Source organism: Sprattus sprattus (genome assembly GCF_963457725.1).
Source record: "Sprattus sprattus genome assembly, chromosome: 18".
NCBI lineage: Eukaryota > Metazoa > Chordata > Actinopteri > Clupeiformes > Clupeidae > Sprattus > Sprattus sprattus.
In genome coordinates, this window is record NC_137916.1 from 14944978 (window position 1) to 14965922 (window position 20945).

The 20945-nt window shown below is 43.9% G+C and overlaps 1 protein-coding gene across 1 annotated transcript in view; it reads left to right on the plus strand.

Annotated features, from left to right (window-relative positions):
* The window catches only part of deptor (DEP domain containing MTOR-interacting protein), a 32517-nt gene that overhangs the window by 375 nt on the left and 11197 nt on the right, over positions 1-20945 (plus strand). The window contains exons 3-10 of the mRNA XM_080856503.1: positions 306-393; positions 1512-1690; positions 2897-3020; positions 7207-7385; positions 11648-11830; positions 14562-14699; positions 18698-18768; positions 20279-20383. Coding sequence (XP_080712629.1) covers positions 308-393; positions 1512-1690; positions 2897-3020; positions 7207-7385; positions 11648-11830; positions 14562-14699; positions 18698-18768; positions 20279-20383 — 1065 coding nt within the window. The 5' untranslated portion in view covers positions 306-307. The remainder of the gene's footprint in view (positions 1-305; positions 394-1511; positions 1691-2896; positions 3021-7206; positions 7386-11647; positions 11831-14561; positions 14700-18697; positions 18769-20278; positions 20384-20945) is intronic.

The window sequence follows — 20945 nt, forward strand, 5'->3', positions numbered from 1 at the left end:
AGGTAAAGCAAGTTAACGTTAGGTGTGTGGTCTCGCCCCTGATTTTGACAGGTTGAGTGATATCGCAGTCTTCAATCATTTGTATTCATTAAAATCTTGAATTTCATTTTGAATTTATTAAAATATTGAGTTAGCTAGTCGGCTTTTTGTTGTAGCAGCCAGTGAAGCTCCACTGTATAGCGATCACGTGCGAATGAATGACTGAGCGTGCACGTAACGTAACGTCTCATATTATCGTAATTTTCAGTCTCGTGTAATCTGTCATTGCAGTCATATTTTTTTCCACTGTATGCTTCAAAACTCAGAAATGGACTGCATCCAGAACAGTATGCAGAAGAAAGCGGCAGAGCTGGAACGCATGGCGGAGGTCCTGGTTACTGGAGAGCAGTTGAGGTAGGAGTGGCGATAGTGTGAACTGTGCTGTATGCAACGCAATGTAGCCGACCACTGCAGCTCTGCAAACAAAGGCGCGTGAGCGCCCTTTCGGACTGTAACAATACGCCTAGACGGCTTGTGCACAATGAGCTTGGTGTGTTTGCATTGTAAAATGTTGCCAAGTGGCATAATTCTGGTCGTCAAGTGACCTTCATTTATTACCCTAATTTAACTATTTATGGACATCCAGATGGCAAAGTAGCACCTGTTTCCTTGTAGACTGAAATCAGCTATTGACAGGGACAGTTAGAGTGGCAATCATGCCAGTATGTTGTGCCAGTTGTTAGGCTGCCCAGTGTATTGACTTGGCTTTTGGACCTGGCACTGACCTTCCTCTTCACAGTAGAGATGTTGAGAACTGGCGAATTGCCTGAGGGTTTAATGAGCAAAGGCCAGTGTTAAATAATTAACTACAAAGTATCTCTGAAATAAGTTTCATTTTCATTGTGAGATGTCATAAAGCAGATCACAAACATAATGTGTTGGATACAATTTTTCTGTAATTAAATAACTGGAACTGGTCTTCCACATTGCTGTTGGGTGACTTAATCCCACTCCTGGCGCAAAGTTTACAAGCAGCTCGGCTTCCCCTTGATCTTATTTCAGAGGTTTTCAGTGGGGTTCAAGTCTGGAGAGTAGGCTGGCCATGACATGGTCTTGATCAAGTGGTCCTCCATGCACACCTTTATTGACCTGGCCGTGTGGCAAGGTGCATTGCCCTGCTGTAAAAAACAGAATCTCCAGAATTGGGGAACACTGTCAGAACAGAAGGATGTTTTCTTCCAGGATAATCTTGTATTTGTCTTGTTTCATGCATCCTTCACAAAGTGAAATCTGCCTGATTCCAGCCTTTACATACCACAAGCAATTCCCTGTTGAATTTTTGGTGTGGCTGTGACACAAGTAGGATGACACTCACTACAATGAGTATGTGTTTATATGAGTATGTTTGCTTGTATGAGAGAGAGAGAGAGAGAGAGAGAGAGAGAGAGAGAGAGAGAGGGAAAGACTGAGAGTGGAAGACAGTGATAAACATGACTTAGATGTTTGAGCTCATGACCTGCTCTGTGTCCCAGGCTCCGGCTCCATGAATGTAAAGTTATCAAAGACCGCCGGCACCACCTCAGGACGTACCCCAACTGCTTTGTGGGAAAGGAGCTCATCGACTGGCTGATGGAGCACAAGGAGGCCCCTGACCGGGACACTGCCATCAAGATCATGCAGAAGCTGTTGGATCAGAGCATCATCCACCATGGTACTGACAAAGAGTATGAGTCTGACGAGCCTGCTCTCATTAATATGGCCGTGACTAAAGAAAATGGCAAAAATTCATAGTTTTTTTTCAAAGAAGTTTGATATTCAAAGTTCAGATTTCTGTAACACAAGACCAGTGCATTGCTGGATTTCCATCCTATTGAATCGCCAATTCTAAGCACATTTATGGAAATAAGGCTTAAATAATGATTGTGAAAAAAAAACACAATGATATCGTATTGTGGCCAAATATCGTGATAGAATCGTACAGAGCCTTTTCTGGAAAAACCTTTTCTGGGGGGCTGGGCACCATTTTACCCATAAATAAAAAATGCACACCAGTTTAACAAGCTACCATGTAGGCTGCTATTAATGATAATGTGGATTGTTACTCCTGAAACAGATTCCCTATTAAGTGAGCCAAAATGCCATGTGGCTAAGATAGTAGCTACATAGACCATCCACATGTAGGCTAATTAACCTTGAATGTTAACAGATAGTAATCTGCAGTCAACTAATGGCTGTTTATTATACAGTTAATTACCCAGTTTATCCATAATCTTGTTCTACATAATCTCTTTATCACTTAATTGTTACCTGGCCACTCCTCTACATGTCTGGGCTACAACTTGCGCTATGCCATTGCTGAAGTCACTGACAGCTGCCTATACCAATGCGAGACTCGTGAATGACATGGAAACTGCATAGTTATAAACGTATAGTATAGCACAGCTGTCTGAGAGGACAAGATGTATGCATGAAAACTCATCCCTTTTCATTAATTGTAACATCAGGACATCATAGCAACAATCCAATATTTACAATATTTTATTTATTTATTTACGGTCACATTATGTGAAATGCTCCCCCTCTGAGTCAATGGGTGTGACGCCACTGGTATCGTATCGTTGCCTCTGTGGCAATTCCCACACCTAGTTTGGTGTGACTTAAATGTTGTTCTTTGAAAAAAGTCAGTGGTTGATTTCCCATTTCTTGATGCCTGATACTTGTCAGTGTTGGTGCAGGTTAGAACAGGAGCAATTCCTCCAATGAGTCATGAGCCTCCAGAAACAGTTTGAAACTTGGTAAACAATGTTATGGATAAGAAACCATAGTGAAAGAAATTAGATTATTGTAGCCTACAATTTGTAGGTATTTGTTGTCCACAGTCATCCTGCCACAACAATGACCCACACTTATTTTGCAGTTTGTGATGAACACAAGGAGTTCAAAGACATGAAGCTCTTCTACCGCTTCAGGAAGGACGACGGCACCTTCCCCCTGGACAATGAAGCCAAGGTCTTCATAAGGGGCCAGAGGATATACGAGAAGTATGTTTATGTTTGACTTTTCATTTGTTCATTTTTTCCTTCCTTTTAAGAATGGATGTTTTCTTTCTGCTCTTTCACTTGAAGTTTACGGAGGTTTGGTGTGAACAACGGATGGGACTGACGTAGCACTAACCCACTTTTGACATAAAGCCATGGCGTGCGAGAATTACTTCATTATGTAGCCTAGTATGTAAGAGATACAATTAGGGTTTGACCAATTAGAGGGTGCTTGGTACCCAGTTCTCTGGTCAATGAATTGATCTGTGTTGAGAAGCAATGGCTTTTTCATGTATTCTTTCACATAGAATTACACATGCATTCCTCAGTGGGGAGGTTAAAGTTTACTACTGATAACACTTTGGACACCACTGCTTTATTGGTTTAGAGGCAGACTAGGGGAATGTAAATGCATTGACACATTTTACTGAACACTTATGGATCTAAGGGATGCTGGTCACACTACCTCACCATGATGTTTTTGAGACCTTGTCTTAGACTACTTAAGTCATATAGGTATTCAATACAGTATATTAACCTCCAATAAACATCTGGAGTCTAGTGTCACATGACCAGACAAGGTATAAATGTGGTCTGATTGTTGGTGGGAACAATAAGAATGTTTTGTGTGTTTGAAACTCCTCTAGACCAATCCAGTGCCTCATGACAATGGAGCTCAAAGTAGCAAACCACAAAGGTGAATGAGGCTTTTGCGGGCAGGATTTAGACTGGAAGCCAGAGTCTTCAAGCATATACTCATAATGTGTCAAGTCATAATTCATGTTTGGTTAAGTGAGACTAGACATTCAGTTATTAATGTAAAATCTTTCAAACTGTTTGGAAAATCACTTGAAGTGGCACATTGTCTATTATGTTAATAAATATATATATAATTAATATATAAAATAAAAATTCACAGCTGCTGTTTCTGACACAGCTATTTATATTCCTCATAAACGTCGGACTGCTGCTCCTTCAGTGTTGTTTGGACCTTGTTGCTGCTTCTGTGTCTGTTTTTCCTGGTACCTGACAGAGTTGGTTTCCAGCAGCAGTCAGGTCTGTACACTTAGTTTTTGCACTTCCTCTGCAAATGAATTGTTCCCATAGAAACCCTGGTTTCCAGCAGATTGGTGAAGCGCTTCAGTCAGCTCGATTCACTTAGCCAGCTCCTCTCACCTGCATGTTACAGGCACTCACCAGTTGGCATCAGAACAGAACAGGAGGAGGGTTTGCATTTCATGTCAGTGTTTACTTGGAAATGAATGCTGGGGCTTAGATTATGGATGCTGTTGTGTTGCAATATTTTGTCTAAGAGGTGTATGAGAGTTGAGCAAGGACATACATATTTTAAGAACAGCCTCTAGCAAGAAGCAAGTTAAGACATGCAGCATTGTTCTTTTGTGTAAATCGGATACGCAATAGTCGGGTGAACATGGTTAGATACTCCATCAGTCTTTATATATGAAATTGGAGTGTCTCAGTGCTTTTTCTTGCGCAAACACAGTACCTTGTGGAAAATGGTATAGGCTACGCCATCTTTTTTCAAAATGCCATAGACAGTTGTGCAATGCAGCGCGTGGGTCTTAAAAGGTCTCACAGACATGGCCTGGTCAAACTACTGTAGCCAAGCTCCTTTTTTTTTTTTAAAGAGGCCAGGAACTCTATCCCTTGACATTCACCTAAAGGTCACGGCAGGCCGTGCTGGCAGTGTGTGCATTAGTCCTCTTGCAAATCATCTCTTAAGCCTCATATCGTCTCATGCAGTGGCGCACAGACACAGATGGTTAGTCTATATTTAACCTTCACAATTGAACTCCAGACCTAATGACACATTACGGGTTATGACAGGTCCAGCTGTAACAGATTGGGATACTGACTGGGTCACTGAGATGGTGGTCTATTCTTGCCTGGTGAATTACTGCGTGTTCTAGTAGAGATGGACTGCAGTGCTCACAGCCAGCAGGAGTAACACCAATCTGCTATGGAGGAGGTTCCCCATTGAGTGGGTACAGCCTTGCATAATAGGTAGATGCTGGTAGAATTTAGAAGGCTTCCGTGTGTACATGTCTGTTTGTGTGTGTCTGTGTACGTACTTGTGTGTGTGTGTGTGTGTGTGTGTGTGTGTGTGTGTGTGTGTGTGTGTGTGTGTGTGTGTGTGTAAAATGTTCATGTGTGTAGTTGCAAAGCGTTTTTAATCACATCATAGGAAGAGGCTGTCCATCGTAATTGACATCTGTTGCGTTATGTAATGACACAAGACACATGTGGCGCTGCGTGGCCCCTGCCTGCATATGGGTCAGCTCTCACCCTCCATCTCTACTCCTGTCACCAGAACTGTCCGGCTCGCTCGCTCACTCACTCGCTTGCTAGGAGGATAAAGCAGGTGACTTCTTACATGGAGCAAGTCCAAAATCCCCTCTGCAGGCTCTGCTTGGCTCAGTGAAACGAATAGGACAGGGGAGATTGAGTTGGCATCATCTCACACCACATGGCCTGCAGTCTCTTCGGGGTTCCATTGAAGGGAGTGGTGGCCTGTCTGACAGTGTTTTACCCTCCTGGTCATCTTTTAAATTGGCGCGGAACCATGAACTTACATCCTCATCCTACTGACCCTCCGTTTCCCAGCCGTGTGGCTGTCTGGGCCGAAAGTAAATCCCAAATGCCGAAAACAACAACAACAAACACCACCCTAAGAGGGTGGCCTCTCTTTCTGGTTAATGGCCGTAGGAAGTTCCTGCCCATGCTGAGGGGGCCTGTTTTTCCTCCCTGTCCCCAATGAGAGCTGCAGGGAGTCCACAATGGCAGCTAATTATAACATTCCTGTGTTTTTGGCCAGCTCCTCCAATAGGGCAACGACATCAGCATGGCCGATGCACTACCAGGCCCTCGTTGGGTTACAAAAACTGTTTTTGTACAGTTCGCGCAACAACTTGCCTTGGAGGAAGAATAAAAAACAGATGATGATGAGGAGGAGGAGGAAGAATTGTGGCCTGCCATAATTTCCTCTTGATAAGAATCACAACATCCTTTAAGGATATGAGTGGATCTAGCAGGAGCTGCCCTAAGCCCCATCAGCAGGGAAGTGTTTGTCCCAACATTATTTTTGGGAACTGATTTACAGAAACCAGTGGAACAGAGTCCTGTAGACCTTCCCCATCTGTTCCACAAATGATCAAGAGGTGGACGATCAGATGTTAATATCTAGTCAGGGATATGATTTGTGCTGCCAAAACCCAGGGTGTCTGTTAACGCCTGGGTCATTTAAGGACATGGAGGGGGGGGGGGGGGGGGGGGGGCTGATATTACTGAGCAAGTGAGTAAGTGTGTAGAAAAGGGATGGGATGCCAACAAAGTAGGTTAGTGAGGCTTATCTAACCTCAGTCAAGGTCAGGCGGCAATTGTACAACTGCAGTTCCATTTAATATCTCCGTATTATCAGTAAGGATTCAGATGCAAAGCCTGGCATTAAGATGGTGGGCCTCGCCCAACAGAGTGTAATCTAGATTCCTGGCAAGAGGAAACGACAGAGGCATAGGATTAGATAAAGGTCATTACGTGAGCAAATGTTTGATTCAGGCAAATGTTTGTTTATATATATCTCAGCCCAAAGGTGGTTGGTGTGGCTTTCTATCCTACCCTGCATGTGCGTAGCGGTCAAAGGGGTGCTGTATATCAAAGGCAGGGCTCATTTTCAGGTGACTACCACTTGTCTTCTGATAACCTCATGTACTTTCTGTGGCCAAGCACAATGTCCATTTGGAGGGGAACATTCCATTCATCTCTTTAGTTTGTAGCTTTGAACAAAGAAACACTTAGCAAATGCATTAGGACGGGGTAAAGGAAAGTATCCATTTCGTAAGAACTAGATATCACACAGCAGCACACCCTTTACGTCAAAGGGCTTTATTTTGCTGAAGATGTCCACTGTGCATTGCACACTTAATCCCCTATACTAATGATTGAAGATTTGGTTAATAAATGTCTAACCACACATGGAACATCTTGTCCATAAAAACAAATTATACCTGTTTAACCCATCACATCAGCCTGAGGTTTAACACAACAAATGTGTTACCAGCATGATAACAGGGCTGGAGATGTAAGCATGGCCGTCTGCCCAGATTAAGTGAGTGATGGACACAGTCATGGCTGGGTGGGTAGGTGTCTAACTGTGCTGTCCTGCCGCCAGGCTGATGAGTCTGGAGAACGGCTTCCTGCAGACGCGAGCGGAGGAAGGCGTGGCGTTCGAGCGCACCCTGGTGGCCTCCGAGTTTGTGGATTGGCTGCTGCAAGAGGGGGAGATGGCGGCCAGGGACGAGGCCGAGCAACTGGGGCGGAGGCTCCTGGAGCATGGCATCATCCAGCACGGTGAGGAGTGTGTGTGTGTGTGTGTGTCTGTGTCTGTGTCTGTGTCTGTGTCTGTGTCTGTGTCTGTGTCCGTGTGTGTAGTGTCTCTAACATAGTGTTTGCTGATTGACAAATAACCATTCATTATGATTCTCGAACACACTGTTATTCCAACACTGTCAGGTAAAAAAGTAAATTCATATTTCACAGGTACATTTGCTTTGTCAAAGAAACTAGAGGTTCTTTGTTGCCTTGCCACTCATGGTTCCATCATGTTGTGGTCTGTCATAGTATCTCTTTAGTGTTTTCCTTCTATGTGTGCTTTTTGTATTTGTATCTAGCTTTAGGATAGATCAGTCAACTTGTACAAAGAACTTCCTGAAGAGTAGATAATAATAATAACTTAATACATTAGAAGCATCCTTTTGCTGTCTCAAAAATTAAATTGTTCGTCTCTGGAACACTAGTTCCATTGTCTCCCTGTGTTCCAGTCACATGTTCACACCAGATTATTCCATGTTGAATTGCAGAGTAACTGCCTGTATGAATACAGTATGCATCTTGTGTAATCTATACTTTATATCTATGGTCCTGGGTGCATTTTATTTTGTAGACATAACTTTGGGTCAAGAGCTGCTTTGTTGTTTTCTTCACTTTAACTTTAAACATCAACCCATAGAAATTCAAATGTTCGTATTATCAGAAATATAGATTCTTCTGAACTCTCACTGGTACAGCACTGTACCAGTCATGTTAGAGTTTAGTGTTCTGGTAACTAATAAACCTATTATTATCAACATATGACTTTCATTTGATCCTATCCTCCTCACCAACAGATGGTCATTCCACTGACTCTCATACTCGTACAGACTAGTGAAACTTCTCACTGGCTGACGACACATACACAATCACACTCATGTACATATACAAACATTCATGTATCTGTACACATTTTTCTTTCTCTCTCTCTTTCTCTGTTTCTCTTTCTGTGATGGTTCCATCATGAGGGCCATCTGTCTTGAGGGTTACAACAGGAGCTGGAGCCTGGGCCTCGTATGACCCCTCTCACTCTCTCTCTCCCTCTCTCTCCTTCTCTCTCCCTCCCTCCCTCTCACTCTCTCTCCCTCTCTCTTACACACACTCCCTCTCTCTCTCTCTCTTTCTCTCTCAAACACACACTCACACACTCCCTCTCTCTTTCTTTCTCTCTCTCACTCACACACTCCCTCTCTCTCTCACTCACACACACACTCCCTCTCTCTCTCTCTCTCTCTCTCACACACACTCTCTCTCTCTCTCTCTCTCTCTCTCTCTCTCTCTCTCTCTCTCACCCTCACACACTCAAACACCCCCCTGCCCTCCCCAGGTTGCTTAGATGGTCCCCTCACTCAGTTCCCCTCACACACTCGGCTTCTGGAACCCTGTTTCCCCTCTCTGCACACACTAACTGAATTAAACTCAAAATAAGGTTGCCAGAGAACTGTCCACCTCATTTTTCTCCCCCCCCCCCCTTCTCTCTCTCCCCCCCCCCCCTCGCTCTCCCCCCGAACTCTCTTTCTCTCTGTCTCTCTCTCTTTCTCTCTCTCTCTATCTGGCAGAGGGTGCTAGAGCTGTTCCTGTGATTATGCCCTGACAGCAGTGGGCTGAAATGAAGCAGGCTTTGTTTTGCTGCATATCTGACCAACTCCATACAAACAGTCTGTGAAAGCCCTCTGTCCTTTTCCATTCAGGGACGGCGTGAAGCTATTGGCTGGTGTCAGATTGGGTAGCGTGTCATAGATTGTTTCACATTCAAAAAAGACCATGTTGTACTATGCCTGAGTTGTCAGGGAGTATTGCTTTAAAAAGACATCCTCTTCAATCCTTTTCAGCTTGTGTTCTTTGCCCATGTTCCGTTTCATACTTTATATGATTTTGTGTAAAATGGTTGTAAACAAATAACTGCATTTTGCAGGTCCGTACTACTTAAAACTTATGTTTGGTTGTCACCATCATACTTGAGGAAGTGAAGGGGCTATTCGGTACTCTGCATGCTTCCCTCTTTTTATAGCGCAGGCTGTACTGACACAGGCCCTCTGTGTAAGGTCTCTGACAGTGCCTGGTTTTAAACTAGGGGTGAGGGTAAGGCTATTCCTGTGATGAGCTATTTAAGGATCTAGATAACCATGCTTCAATTTCCTCATAAATTTGCTCATTCTCGGTTTCCACGTAGACTTCTCCTAACTACACACTACAGACTTCTCCTAACACCCGATAAAACTTTTTATCATATTTATGTGTAGAGACATTCACCAAATATACATTTTTATTGGGATGTTTAGTGCCCCCACCCCACCCCCAACACAGACACACATTCCTTGTTGTGTATGTTCAAGGGTGAAATCCTTCTATAGTCTGTAACTCTTTTAAAGTGCACTGATCATGAGGTCCTAAATACCAACAAACAAATGCTTGCAGACCCACATGTACAGCACAACTGAAGTCAATATGGCCTAGCCAGCTTACATACAGACATAGTCACACACATACGCACACAACACACACACATACACACACACACACACACACACACACACACACACACACACTCTCATAAAAACACATAAAACAGACAGAGAGCTATTGTCTTTTAAGAAACTCACACAAAAGCCTCTGCCAGATGACCGCCCCACATGGTTACATCTGTATTGTGAATAGTCATGGCCCACAATCTCACGAGTATGTTTCCTGCACAAATGACCAGGTCATTCACGGGCAGTTTATAACTCTTGCTGACAAGTAGGCATCTCCTGATTGACACACTGACACACACCTCCAATGACATCTCTAAAGCCTTTGTTAACGAGCCTGCTACATCACAACAAGCCTTTGTCAAATGATGTACATACCCCTACTGATTTATCATGCAGCCCAACTGACTGATAGGTTCACAGGAGTTAATCCATCAAAAGCACCGCAGGATTGAATTGTCCCTCACTACAGTTGGCATGTTGTTGAGCTTTTGTATTTGCTATTTACATTTAGCTTTTAAGATATTATCAGTGGTGTCTGAGAAGCCTGCGTTGTTGCAATACACATAAATATGCCACAAAGGTTGCCCCACCTCTACAGTAAGACATTGTGGCATCACAGGCACTGATTTCACAATTCAGGCTAAAGTGGTCTCAGGGCACTAACTACAGTACAGTGATTTCACAGTAAGGCCTCAGGGCTTAGCAGACAGCTGTGGTATTATTGTGGCATTACAGGCATTAACTAGAGTACAGTGATTTCACTGAGGCTAATGTGGTCTCAGGGCTTAGAAGACAGCTGTGTATTGAGGAGCGTTTCCACTATGGGGAGAAACCCTGATTTTTGTGTTTCCATCTCTAAGGCTGGGCTGGATCCTTGGCCCAAACAGCCTTAGTTTGGTCCTGGTGTGGGGCAGGGCGATATCCGGGGGCATTACTTTAGGTTGCCTAGCAATGGAAATGCTGTTATTTGTAAAGAAAAATGATATAGATAATTTAAAACGTTTTAAAAGAATGAAAACTTCCAACAATTTCATGAGGTTTAAATTATGTTATATTTTCTTTCACGTGTACTCACGCGGCCCTTGAGAAAAGCACCGTTTAAAAGATTCTAGCGTTGATGTACTCTGTTTGCAAATGTCCCCAATATCTCAACTCGTAATGGAAACAGAAGACCAAGGTTTTTCACCGGTGCTTTAAGGGAATGTTCTGTATCTTTCAACCTGGGCCCTATTTTTAGATATTTTTGGGTACACAATTTTTCTAACCACTAATAACGATAGAAATCAGTCCAGTATTGAGTTACAACGATAAGTGTAAAGAAATAATTTTGTCCCTTGTAAACATTTTGACCCAAAAAGATGGGAAAATAGGGCTCAGGGGGATTTCAGGCTTACCAATGTCATATTGATATACAGGTCCTTTATTCACGGTAAAATTGATGGATCACTGCTTGTCCTCTAAATGGATTAACTGATTTCAGAGTTGATGAGGACATACATCACAGTTCAGCTGAGCTTTAAAATGTCTATAAAAATACGTGCGACATATCCTTATATATTTATCAATAAAAGGCTGTGTCACCCTGTTATTATTTTTAGTTGTCAGGGAGCATCACCATGGAAACCATTCTTCTTCAATATCCAGTTCTTTAAAGGCGGAAGATTTGTGTTCTGTTCATATTATCATCCCCTATCATATCATCCCCTCAACCCCATATCATCTCTCAATCCTCCTGATCAGTTCAATGACTTGTTGTTTTTTCTCTCACAGTCTCCAATAAGCACCACTTTGTGGACGGCGGCCTGCTCTACCAATTCCGCATGAACTTCCGGCGGCGGCGGCGCCTGATGGAGCTCCTGAGTGAGCGCATCAAGTCCATCCCAGAGAGCTACGACAGCCCGTTCTGCCTCCGCAAGCAGAACATGGAGGGGGGAAACACCAGCTTCCTGTCAGGTACACACTCCATGAAGAAGCCTAATTACAGGGCGGGGATCTACACAGAATTAGCGTAGCTTTACAGTTGCCCGACCAACAGTCAACAAAACAGTTGAAAAGTACCTGCTCACTTACGGCATGCTTAGACCACTGTTGTAGTGAAACTTAAAAAGTGAAACTTAAAAAGGCTTCATATGACAATGATCCTTGTGACATATTTATGAAATCGTTTGTGTCCTCATAATCATTTCAGTTATTTTGGACAAGAGTTGGTTTGCCTGTCATGTGTTCAGGTCCTACACTCATGTCCTTCTTCATGGTGTGTTCTGTATTATTAAAGCGTATTATTGCAATGGCAATACATGACCAAAACCATGTGATAAGAAAAGAAAATATGGCCTTCTTTCACTCCAAAGATTTTCTTTTGCGGTCTGAATCTTGCCCAGAATATTAAAGTGCTAGAAGACTATTCCTCTCCCTCTGCAACTTAACAGAATTAATCCATTCTAATAATCAGTTGCAATACTCAATAATCATCTGTAATGTAGGCTAAGCCAGTGGCACTACTTAAAAATACACCTAATGGAGATAAATAAAGTTTAGGAGAGAACAAGATTTGATTTATGATCAGTATTACTAAATCGTGTACATAAGCCAAACCTTGAAAGCACCGGCAAGTATAGAGCCTGGACTTGTTTCAAGGTGAGTCAGCCACCCCCTCAACTGAGCCTAGCTCACTAGCACATACTGTGACAGAGCAGAACTAGTGTCTGCTGAGCTGGGTCTTGACTGCGCTATAGCAGGGGCACTTCACACACATGGGGCATGCCCACATTAAGTAACATGCCCGCTGACTGTCAACTACCCTCTTCACACAAAGCTAGCCCGATTTACTCTTTGTCATTTCTGTTTATGAGGAAATTGCAGTAGCTCTTTGCATCTATGACTTCAATGATTGTGCCCTAATTATAATTATAATAAAGTAAGCTTTTATGTAGTGTGTTATAACCAAAAGCTTTACATGGGCATTGTTCCCCTGTCACATGTTAAACTTTCAGTACTGAGGAGGCGATTTAAAGAACTTGGTAAAATACAAGATGCCTTCTCAGCCATAAAATGATTAGTGTTTGTTTATAACACGCTTGAGAGCTCTGACTGTCTCAGATGAACTTCAGCCTCTAAGTTACACAATGTCCTTTTCATGGAGATGAAATATGCTGCTGCCTCCCTCATTTTATTTTCATGGTCTGCAGAGAGCAGGGTCCAGCCAATGAGAGTCAGGCAGACTGAGTGAGTTACTGACAGTTGTTAACGGGAGATGGTGTAAACCTGCACTGTGACCACGTGTGGTAAGGAGGGATAGGTGCTTGGCATTTCCAGAAGATCTTGAACCCACACCTGCCATCTGGCGCCTCTGAGAGCGCCGAGCGCTACTTTCGGTGAGGTCAGCATCCAAGAGTCCCAAAGCAGAACGGTGCCAGATAGCTCAATGAGCACAGCGGCTGGCTGACTCGCTGAACTTTGTACAGCGGAGAACTGTGACCTTTGTCAAGGCTAAAGCGCACAACTGCAGCACAAAAAAAAATGTTAGGAGCCACTTTGTCTCTTTTGTTAGGAGGCATGATCTACCAAACGATGTAGTGAGATTCCTTGTGACAGGAAACAGGAAACTTCCATCGTTCAGATGTTGATCTCCAGTACCCTATGGACCACCAGAGAGCCTTTGGCACACTGCTCATCAGTCCAGCTCCTTTGAGCATTTGGAGCATGTGGATGGTAGCCCTTCACAGTGCAGTAACTAGCATCTAGTCCAGACCTGGGCAAAGTGCGGCCCCAGGGCCATTTGGGCCCTTTGGCTGTCCCTGAGCGGCCCGCGGAGGTCAATCGTAAATTAGGAATCAAACGTAAATACCTGTATTTATTATATAAGCAATGTCATATGTGTTTTTACTATGCCTGCACCACATTTTCATACCAGTAGCAGTAAATCAAAACCATACAATTTAATGCATTTTATAAAGAGCTAACATTTACATTTCTCATGTGGCCCCCTCATTGCCCACCCCTGATCTAGTCTGACTTAGTCCTGCTCTCGTCCTCTTATCCTCTGAATCCACCGCTCCTCATCTTATGTCTCTCTGTGCCGTGCGACCACAGCAGGATGGAGCAGGCCGCTTGTTTGCATTCTTGTAGCCGGAGTGCCGTGGTGGCTGTGGCATTCTTCAGCTTGTGTTTGTTGATGTAAGGCAAGTTAGAGAGCAGATGGGGGCCCTCTGCACAGCAGGAATGTAGACTTTTGACTTGGGTTCCCTTATGAGATGCACAGCAACCTTGGATGACAGGAATAGAATTGGCAGTTTGTATGCAGCTGTATAGTATTACACCTCAGGGAGACTGAAGCAGTGTACACATTTATTTACAGTATCACTATGACTGTATGGCTCCTTATACACTCAGTTGCCAGTTTATTGTATACACCTAGCCAAAACGAATGCTGTCTAATGCAACAGTCCTATAATAATCATGACACCATATAATTGTCAATTTATGTTGAAACAGTCTAAGAGAGGTGGCGATTTAACTGAATGATCATTTTGGATGATTTAGTTTGTGGTGCTGTTAAACTGTATTAAACCTGCCGAAATGGGACTCTGAAGCAGGTGTCATCTCTCTCTCTCTCCCCATCTCATCCCTCTCTCCCTCTCTCTTTTCATCCTCCCCATCTCTCTCTCCCCCTCTCTGGCTGCAGTGAGCCCCACTAAGGAGATTAGGGTGGTGTCGGCGGTGCGGCGCAGCAGCATGAGCAGCAGCTGTGGCAGCAGCGGGTACTACAGCAGCAGCCCCACCCTCAGCAGCAGCCCGCCGGTGCTGTGCAACCCCAAGTCTGGTAGGCATACACACTCACACACACTCACACAAACTCTTTAGTATTGGGATACACACTGACACAAATAAATACTCCCTATTACACATTTCCACACACAAACACACACACACACAGACATACAGACACACACACATATATACAAATACACACACACACACACACACACACATCCACTTACTCATTAGCGTAGCGATACACACTGACACAAATATATAAAAATACCCACTATAACACATTTACAAACACACACACACACAATCTTGTTCATGCACAGACACGCACTCACTCATACACGGAAAAAAATCTTCAAGATAAACAGTCAGGGTAGGTCAAGCACAATGGGAAGTGTGTGTCATGAGCTAAGCTGAGTCACCCCTCACACAAAAACACACCCAGCAAGAGAGAGAGAGAGCAGAGGAGTCTCTCATTTTTTAGGACCACATCTCATACCTCCCTTCTTTCAGCCAATCAAGACTGATGCTCTGCTCCTCTCCAGTTCACCGATCATGCTCTAGTATTTGCTCAGGCAGCCAGCTCCTGAAAGGACTCTCTGACTCACAGTTTACAGACATGAAACAGACCCATAAGGACTGTCAGAACCAAAGCTTGTGCAGACAGTTATCAGCAGTTTAGTAGATAGAGAAAGAGAGAGAGGAATATCAGGGCCTTTTTTGGGGTGTGTGTGCTGGATTTAGAGGTGGATTTATGCATCTAGGGGAGGCTGGAGGCCTTATCCTCCCACTCTCTCTTCAGCCTAACCGTCAGGAGTGTTGTGTTTAGCATAGTATGCACCTCAGTCTAACACATTGCCTTGTGGATTTGAAGCCTCTGCGAGAAACAAGCACGCCTACATACAAGCCTTTATGGATTTTGAGGAAATTAAGATTCTTATCTGATCATCTGGCTTCCTTATCAGTAGTGTGCCTCCACTCCATGTGTTGCTGTAAACATGTTTGGTTTGGTTTCTAAGCATTACTAAAGCACAACTGGTGAGGGAGATACAGAGAGGGTCGTGGAGACAGAGAGACAATAAATGCGTCGTCGGCTCTGCCGGAAAGGAGTGCAAAGGAAAGGACAGGAATTGCTCCGTCTGTTAATGGCGTGTTCCCTCTTCCCTGCTCCCCTTGCCTCTGCTCCCACTTGGCTGCTCTCGCTCCCGCTGCTGGCAGTAATCCATCCGGGGGACGGCCATTGCTGTTCCCATAAAAGCCCTCCCCTCTGGATCCCCGAGAGCAGCCAAAACACTGCGGCTTAATCTTTCTCTCAAAATCCCCTCCCTCTTTCCCACATGTGCTTCCCCTCTTGTAGGTATTCACTCACAGAAACACTTGGCTGCAACAACCCTAATGCTATATGAAATATTAATAGCCATTCCGGTGTTCTACTTTCAGCACCACATTACCGCATACATCCGTAAGGAAAAGGAACTGTAGGTTTGAAACATATGCCATGTATCTATGTAGGCTATAAACACTCATGAAAACCTGTGCATCATTACTGCTATGATTTAGAATGCACAAGGGATACTGCCTCAGTGTAGCTGCCCAGTGTAGGCTAATATTTAATATCTCTATTTAAGACCCCATCAGCTCAAACTAGTGTACTAAAGGTGATATCTACATGTGTTCAGTTGTTGGATGATGTGCTCCATTGGACGCTTGAAGAAACCTGATGGTTCAAATATCCCAGTCACGTTCAGCCCACCTTGCAGAAAGCTCTTGCACTACAGTTTTTGACCAAAGTCAGCAAGTCTTTCTCAAAGGAGAAACAGGCTTTTCGAACATCATGTGGCAGGTTTCACTCTCCAATTTGGCATGTCTGGAAACAAAAAAAATCCAGCAAAGCAAAGAGGAGAGCCTAGCAGCACCCTGACCCAGTGAGGGCTGGGATGAGGGGGGGGGGGTGTGCTGGCGGCAAACTCTCTGACCCTGGGCCTAACCCCAATCAACTGTGTGTGAGTGTGTCTGTGTCTGTGTGTGTGTGTATCTTAGTGTCTGTGTGTATCTTAGTGTGTGTGTGTGTGTGTGTGTGAGAGAGGGGGAGAGAGCTGGCAGGCACACTCAGTTCCCCCTGCGAGTCAGGCAAGGGAGAAGAGCCAGAGAGCAGTTTGTCACAGGGACAGAGGAGCAGTACACACACGCACACACACACACACACACACAGATGGACCACAGACAAATTAAAGCATGCAGCAGCCATGATAATGGCTTTTTCTAAGACATGCAACTGAAGTGGTAATGAGGTACTATGTATGCTGTTGGTGAATCTGAGTCTGTGTCTTAGGGGAACCCTCGATTTGTCAAGCTTTTCACTCAGTATTGGTCTGTAGAGAAGTGTTGAAGGCATGAAAGTCTGTTTCCTCTGAACACTGTGTGGGGTGGGAGAATGTTATGGATGAGTAGTTTTCAGAGTGGAAAGAAAAGCTCTTCTCTTGTTGATGTGTTAGTTTTGGGGAAGAGCTTTTCATTGGTCCTTTATTCCACCAATCATCACACTCAGTCAAGACTCCCACCCCCTCATGAAAGTGAACCACACATTAAATGCCTGGGTGTAACATAAGACCTCTATTGTAGCCACTTAAGATGACCAAGATTATACTTTTCCTCCTCTCTCACTCTCTATTTCTCTCTCTGACAAGAGGGAGATAGAGCTGTGCCTTCAGTTACATGTATAACAGGACAGAAATAGGTTTAGATCTCTATTGCCCGTAGCTTGATTGTTCTCTCCCTTGTGCGTCCCTTTGGATAAAAGCGTCTGTTAAATGACTAAATGTAATGTAAATGTAGAAATACATGCTGGATGGGGAAAGTAGAGATGTGTAGGTGCTAAAAACCAATCTGCACACACATCTGTTTGTGCACAGTGTTTAGTAGACACAAGAATCAGGATCTTTTTTTCTTTTATACCTTGCTCTCCGCAGTGTTATGCCAATTCAAATTCCAGGCTAAGAAGAATGCAGGCAGGTGACTGTGGCGGTGACCTTTGACTGCTGGTGTAAATGGCAATCATTTTCACAGTGAAGTTCCAGGGAAGTCTTCCCTCCCTTCATTTATAGTCTCCATGTTATCATGATCATCTGATAACAACACTGTCAATGGTGTTTAGGATGTTTTTCTGTTCTGGTGTCACTGGTACTTGTAAACTGTTGAAGGTAGACCATGTAGTTGTGTTATGTGTGTCAGTGTTAACCAGTCATACCAAAGAGGAAACAACACGCACCCACACACACCCCCACACACACACACACACACACACACACACACACACACACTGTATTTGTCAACGGTGCACATAACCGGATCAACATCACTAGGTTTTATTGCTTTGGGTGACTAAATGTCCCCACACAATCAGAAGTTAGAACCAACATCTGGTTTCGTACCCATCTATCAAAACAAATGGAAAAGAAGGCCTGGGTTCTGTTTCTGTTCTGCTTTCTTTATAGTGCTGGGGAAAAAAACACTTGACTTTGATTTTGATTGTGCACCAAGTCTTAGGTAGTAGCACCTGCTAACACTCTAGCATATCAGTTCAGGCCACATGTGCCTTGATCAGATTAGCACTTAACAGAGATACCTCTCTTTCTTTCATCTGGGTGAGCTGATCCTCGCCTAGTGCTGATTGGATCTGTGTTTGGAGAGCAGCCTGTCGAGGGAGCACATGTCATAGTGCATGTGAGGCCTGAGGGGGGTTTGTCAGGAGCAAAAAAATAAAACTCATTCAGAGATATTCCTCATAGTAACGGTGGGCAGACTGCCCCTAATGCAGACAGTGTGGCCTTTAGTTTCAGTCTAGAAGCTTGGCGCGTGACTCAGTGGAATTGTGTGAATGCATAGTAGTGTGGCAGGATCTGTGTTGGCTCTTGGCAGGGCTGATGTAAAGGGTGTGTGTGTGTGTGTGTGTGTGTGTGTGTTTGCATGTGTGTGTGTGTGTGTGTGTGTGTGTGTGTGTGTGTGTTTGTGTGCGTGTCACTGACACCCATGTCTCTTTCCTTGCAGTACTGAAAAGACAAGTGAACCCGGAGGAACTGCAATCCCCAGGAGGCCCGTACATAAAGAGGACATTCACGGTGTGTCTCCTCTCTTTTCCACTCTTTTTCTCTCTCTGTCTCTTTCTCTCTCTCGCTCTCACACACACACACACTTTAATTTCCTTTTAAACATATACACACATGCACACACTTACACATACAAAGACAAATTTCCTTTACACACATAGAGAAGTTTGCACACTGTCACTGTCTAAACACACACACCACAAACACAATGTAGAGCAAGGTGTGATGACTCCTGCTATGTGTCACAAATAATCTCACGCACACATAGCTGCAACAGTCGAGGTCTGGGGGTTCTAAATCATACATGAACTCACGCACAGACACACACACACACATGCATACATACACATCCATACATACATGTGCATTCATACACACACATACATGGATGGTTCTTAACCATGTTACTCAGCTTTCTGGGTTCTGGTGAATAATTTAGCTGCCAGGAAAGATTTGCAGCTGAAAATAGACCACAGCCACTTCCTCTTGAATATTATTTCTCAATGCAGTTTGCTCATGGAACATTTCATATGAAAGACTCTTCATGGCGAGCCCTGAACCCCCAAAGATTGCAGAGAGGCAGGAGCAAGAAAGGAATACATATTTTTAGAGCGTGGCCTCAGACATTCTCATATTGGACAGCAGTCTGTAAATCACAAGCACATACACAGCAGTGTTTATGCTCTAGTTTGAGAATGTAATGGAAAAGCTGGTGAAAAGTGTTGTGTCATCTCATGATTGCTATAGAGTGGGTTGGTGGTTAAATGGATGTGAATTTTAGCTGACCTGGGTGTCAGTACTTTTCCGTTTCTAAGTTACATTCACTTTTATTCCCAATGTATTTAATTGATATGCAGCAGGGGACTGCACTAGAGAAGCACTAGAAATCACAGACTCTGGATGTCGTCCAGCTAGTGTACTGGTTGGCCACAAGCCCTGGGTTATAGTGTCCGTACCACCAGCATGTAACTTATTATAGCGCTGAGGTCAACAGTAATGCTGCTGGGTGGAGGCCAGGTCACCGAGTCCTTTGAGCAGAGAGAAGGATACCTCAGAGTAGGGTGAAGGGACTCTAATTACAGAGCTGTGAATTAGGAAACAAGACTGTTATCACACAGGAGGGAACTCAGCAACAATGTTTGTCTCAAAGTAGCACCCAGTTGAAATGAGATTAAAGTCCTACTGGATAGGAGGTACTGTCTTGCCGTTTGAGATATTGAGATAGACTGTTGTATAACCATCCATGACACTTACCAGTTTGAACACTTTCTCTTATGAGCTGCTGTTTGTATTATCTGGTGTATGCTATGTTATGTTGCAATGAGTGTTTTTTTCTAATGAGTGTTTTGTAACTTCAGTGTGCTCTTTTTGACCCCATGATCATCAGACAATTAAAATGGTGCTTTGTGTGGTTCTGTGTGTTTAAAATGGTGCTTTGTGTGGTTCTGTGTGATTAAAATGGTGCTTTGTGTGGTTCTGTGTGATTAAACTGGAGCTTTGTGTGGTTCTGTTTACCCTGCAGATTGTGGGGGATGCAGTGGGCTGGGGGTTCGTGGTACGGGGCAGTAAGCCCTGTCACATCCAGGCTGTGGACCCCGGTGGGCCGGCAGCTGCTGCAGGCATGAAGGTAGTAAGAATTTACACACATTGCCTGACCCAGGCAGCACAGTCAAGCACTGAATTCACATGACATGAAGATACAAGAACACTGTACACTGACGACTGTTACACTTCCTTCTAATGAGCTATTTGCTGGTGTTGTCCTTCCTTTAGATGTAAAAGTGTATGTCAAAAGCATCAATGTAGATACCCTGAAAGAGGGTGGCTGTGAGGTGGTGTGGATGGAAGTGTTTGGGGCCCAACAGAGGCCAAACACATGTTGTAGTTGAGGAACTTGTGGGCTATTGGTCCTGGTAAATGATGTTTTCTTGAAACTGAAACGTTTCATTTCTCCTTTTTGAGGTCCTTCTCATGCCGTCAGTAAGTTAGCCGTTGCAGTCTGTCACGTGTTGACTGCTTGTTTATTGAGGATTGGAAACCTGAATGTGGTCTCCCTCACTCAAGGATGCAGCTGAAGTAACACTGATAGAAATTTGTTCTGTGATTGTATAGTATAATGTTGAAGGACTGCTTTGTAGTGCAATACTTTAAATCGCAAATGCATTATGGGACATGCACTAAGGAGTATC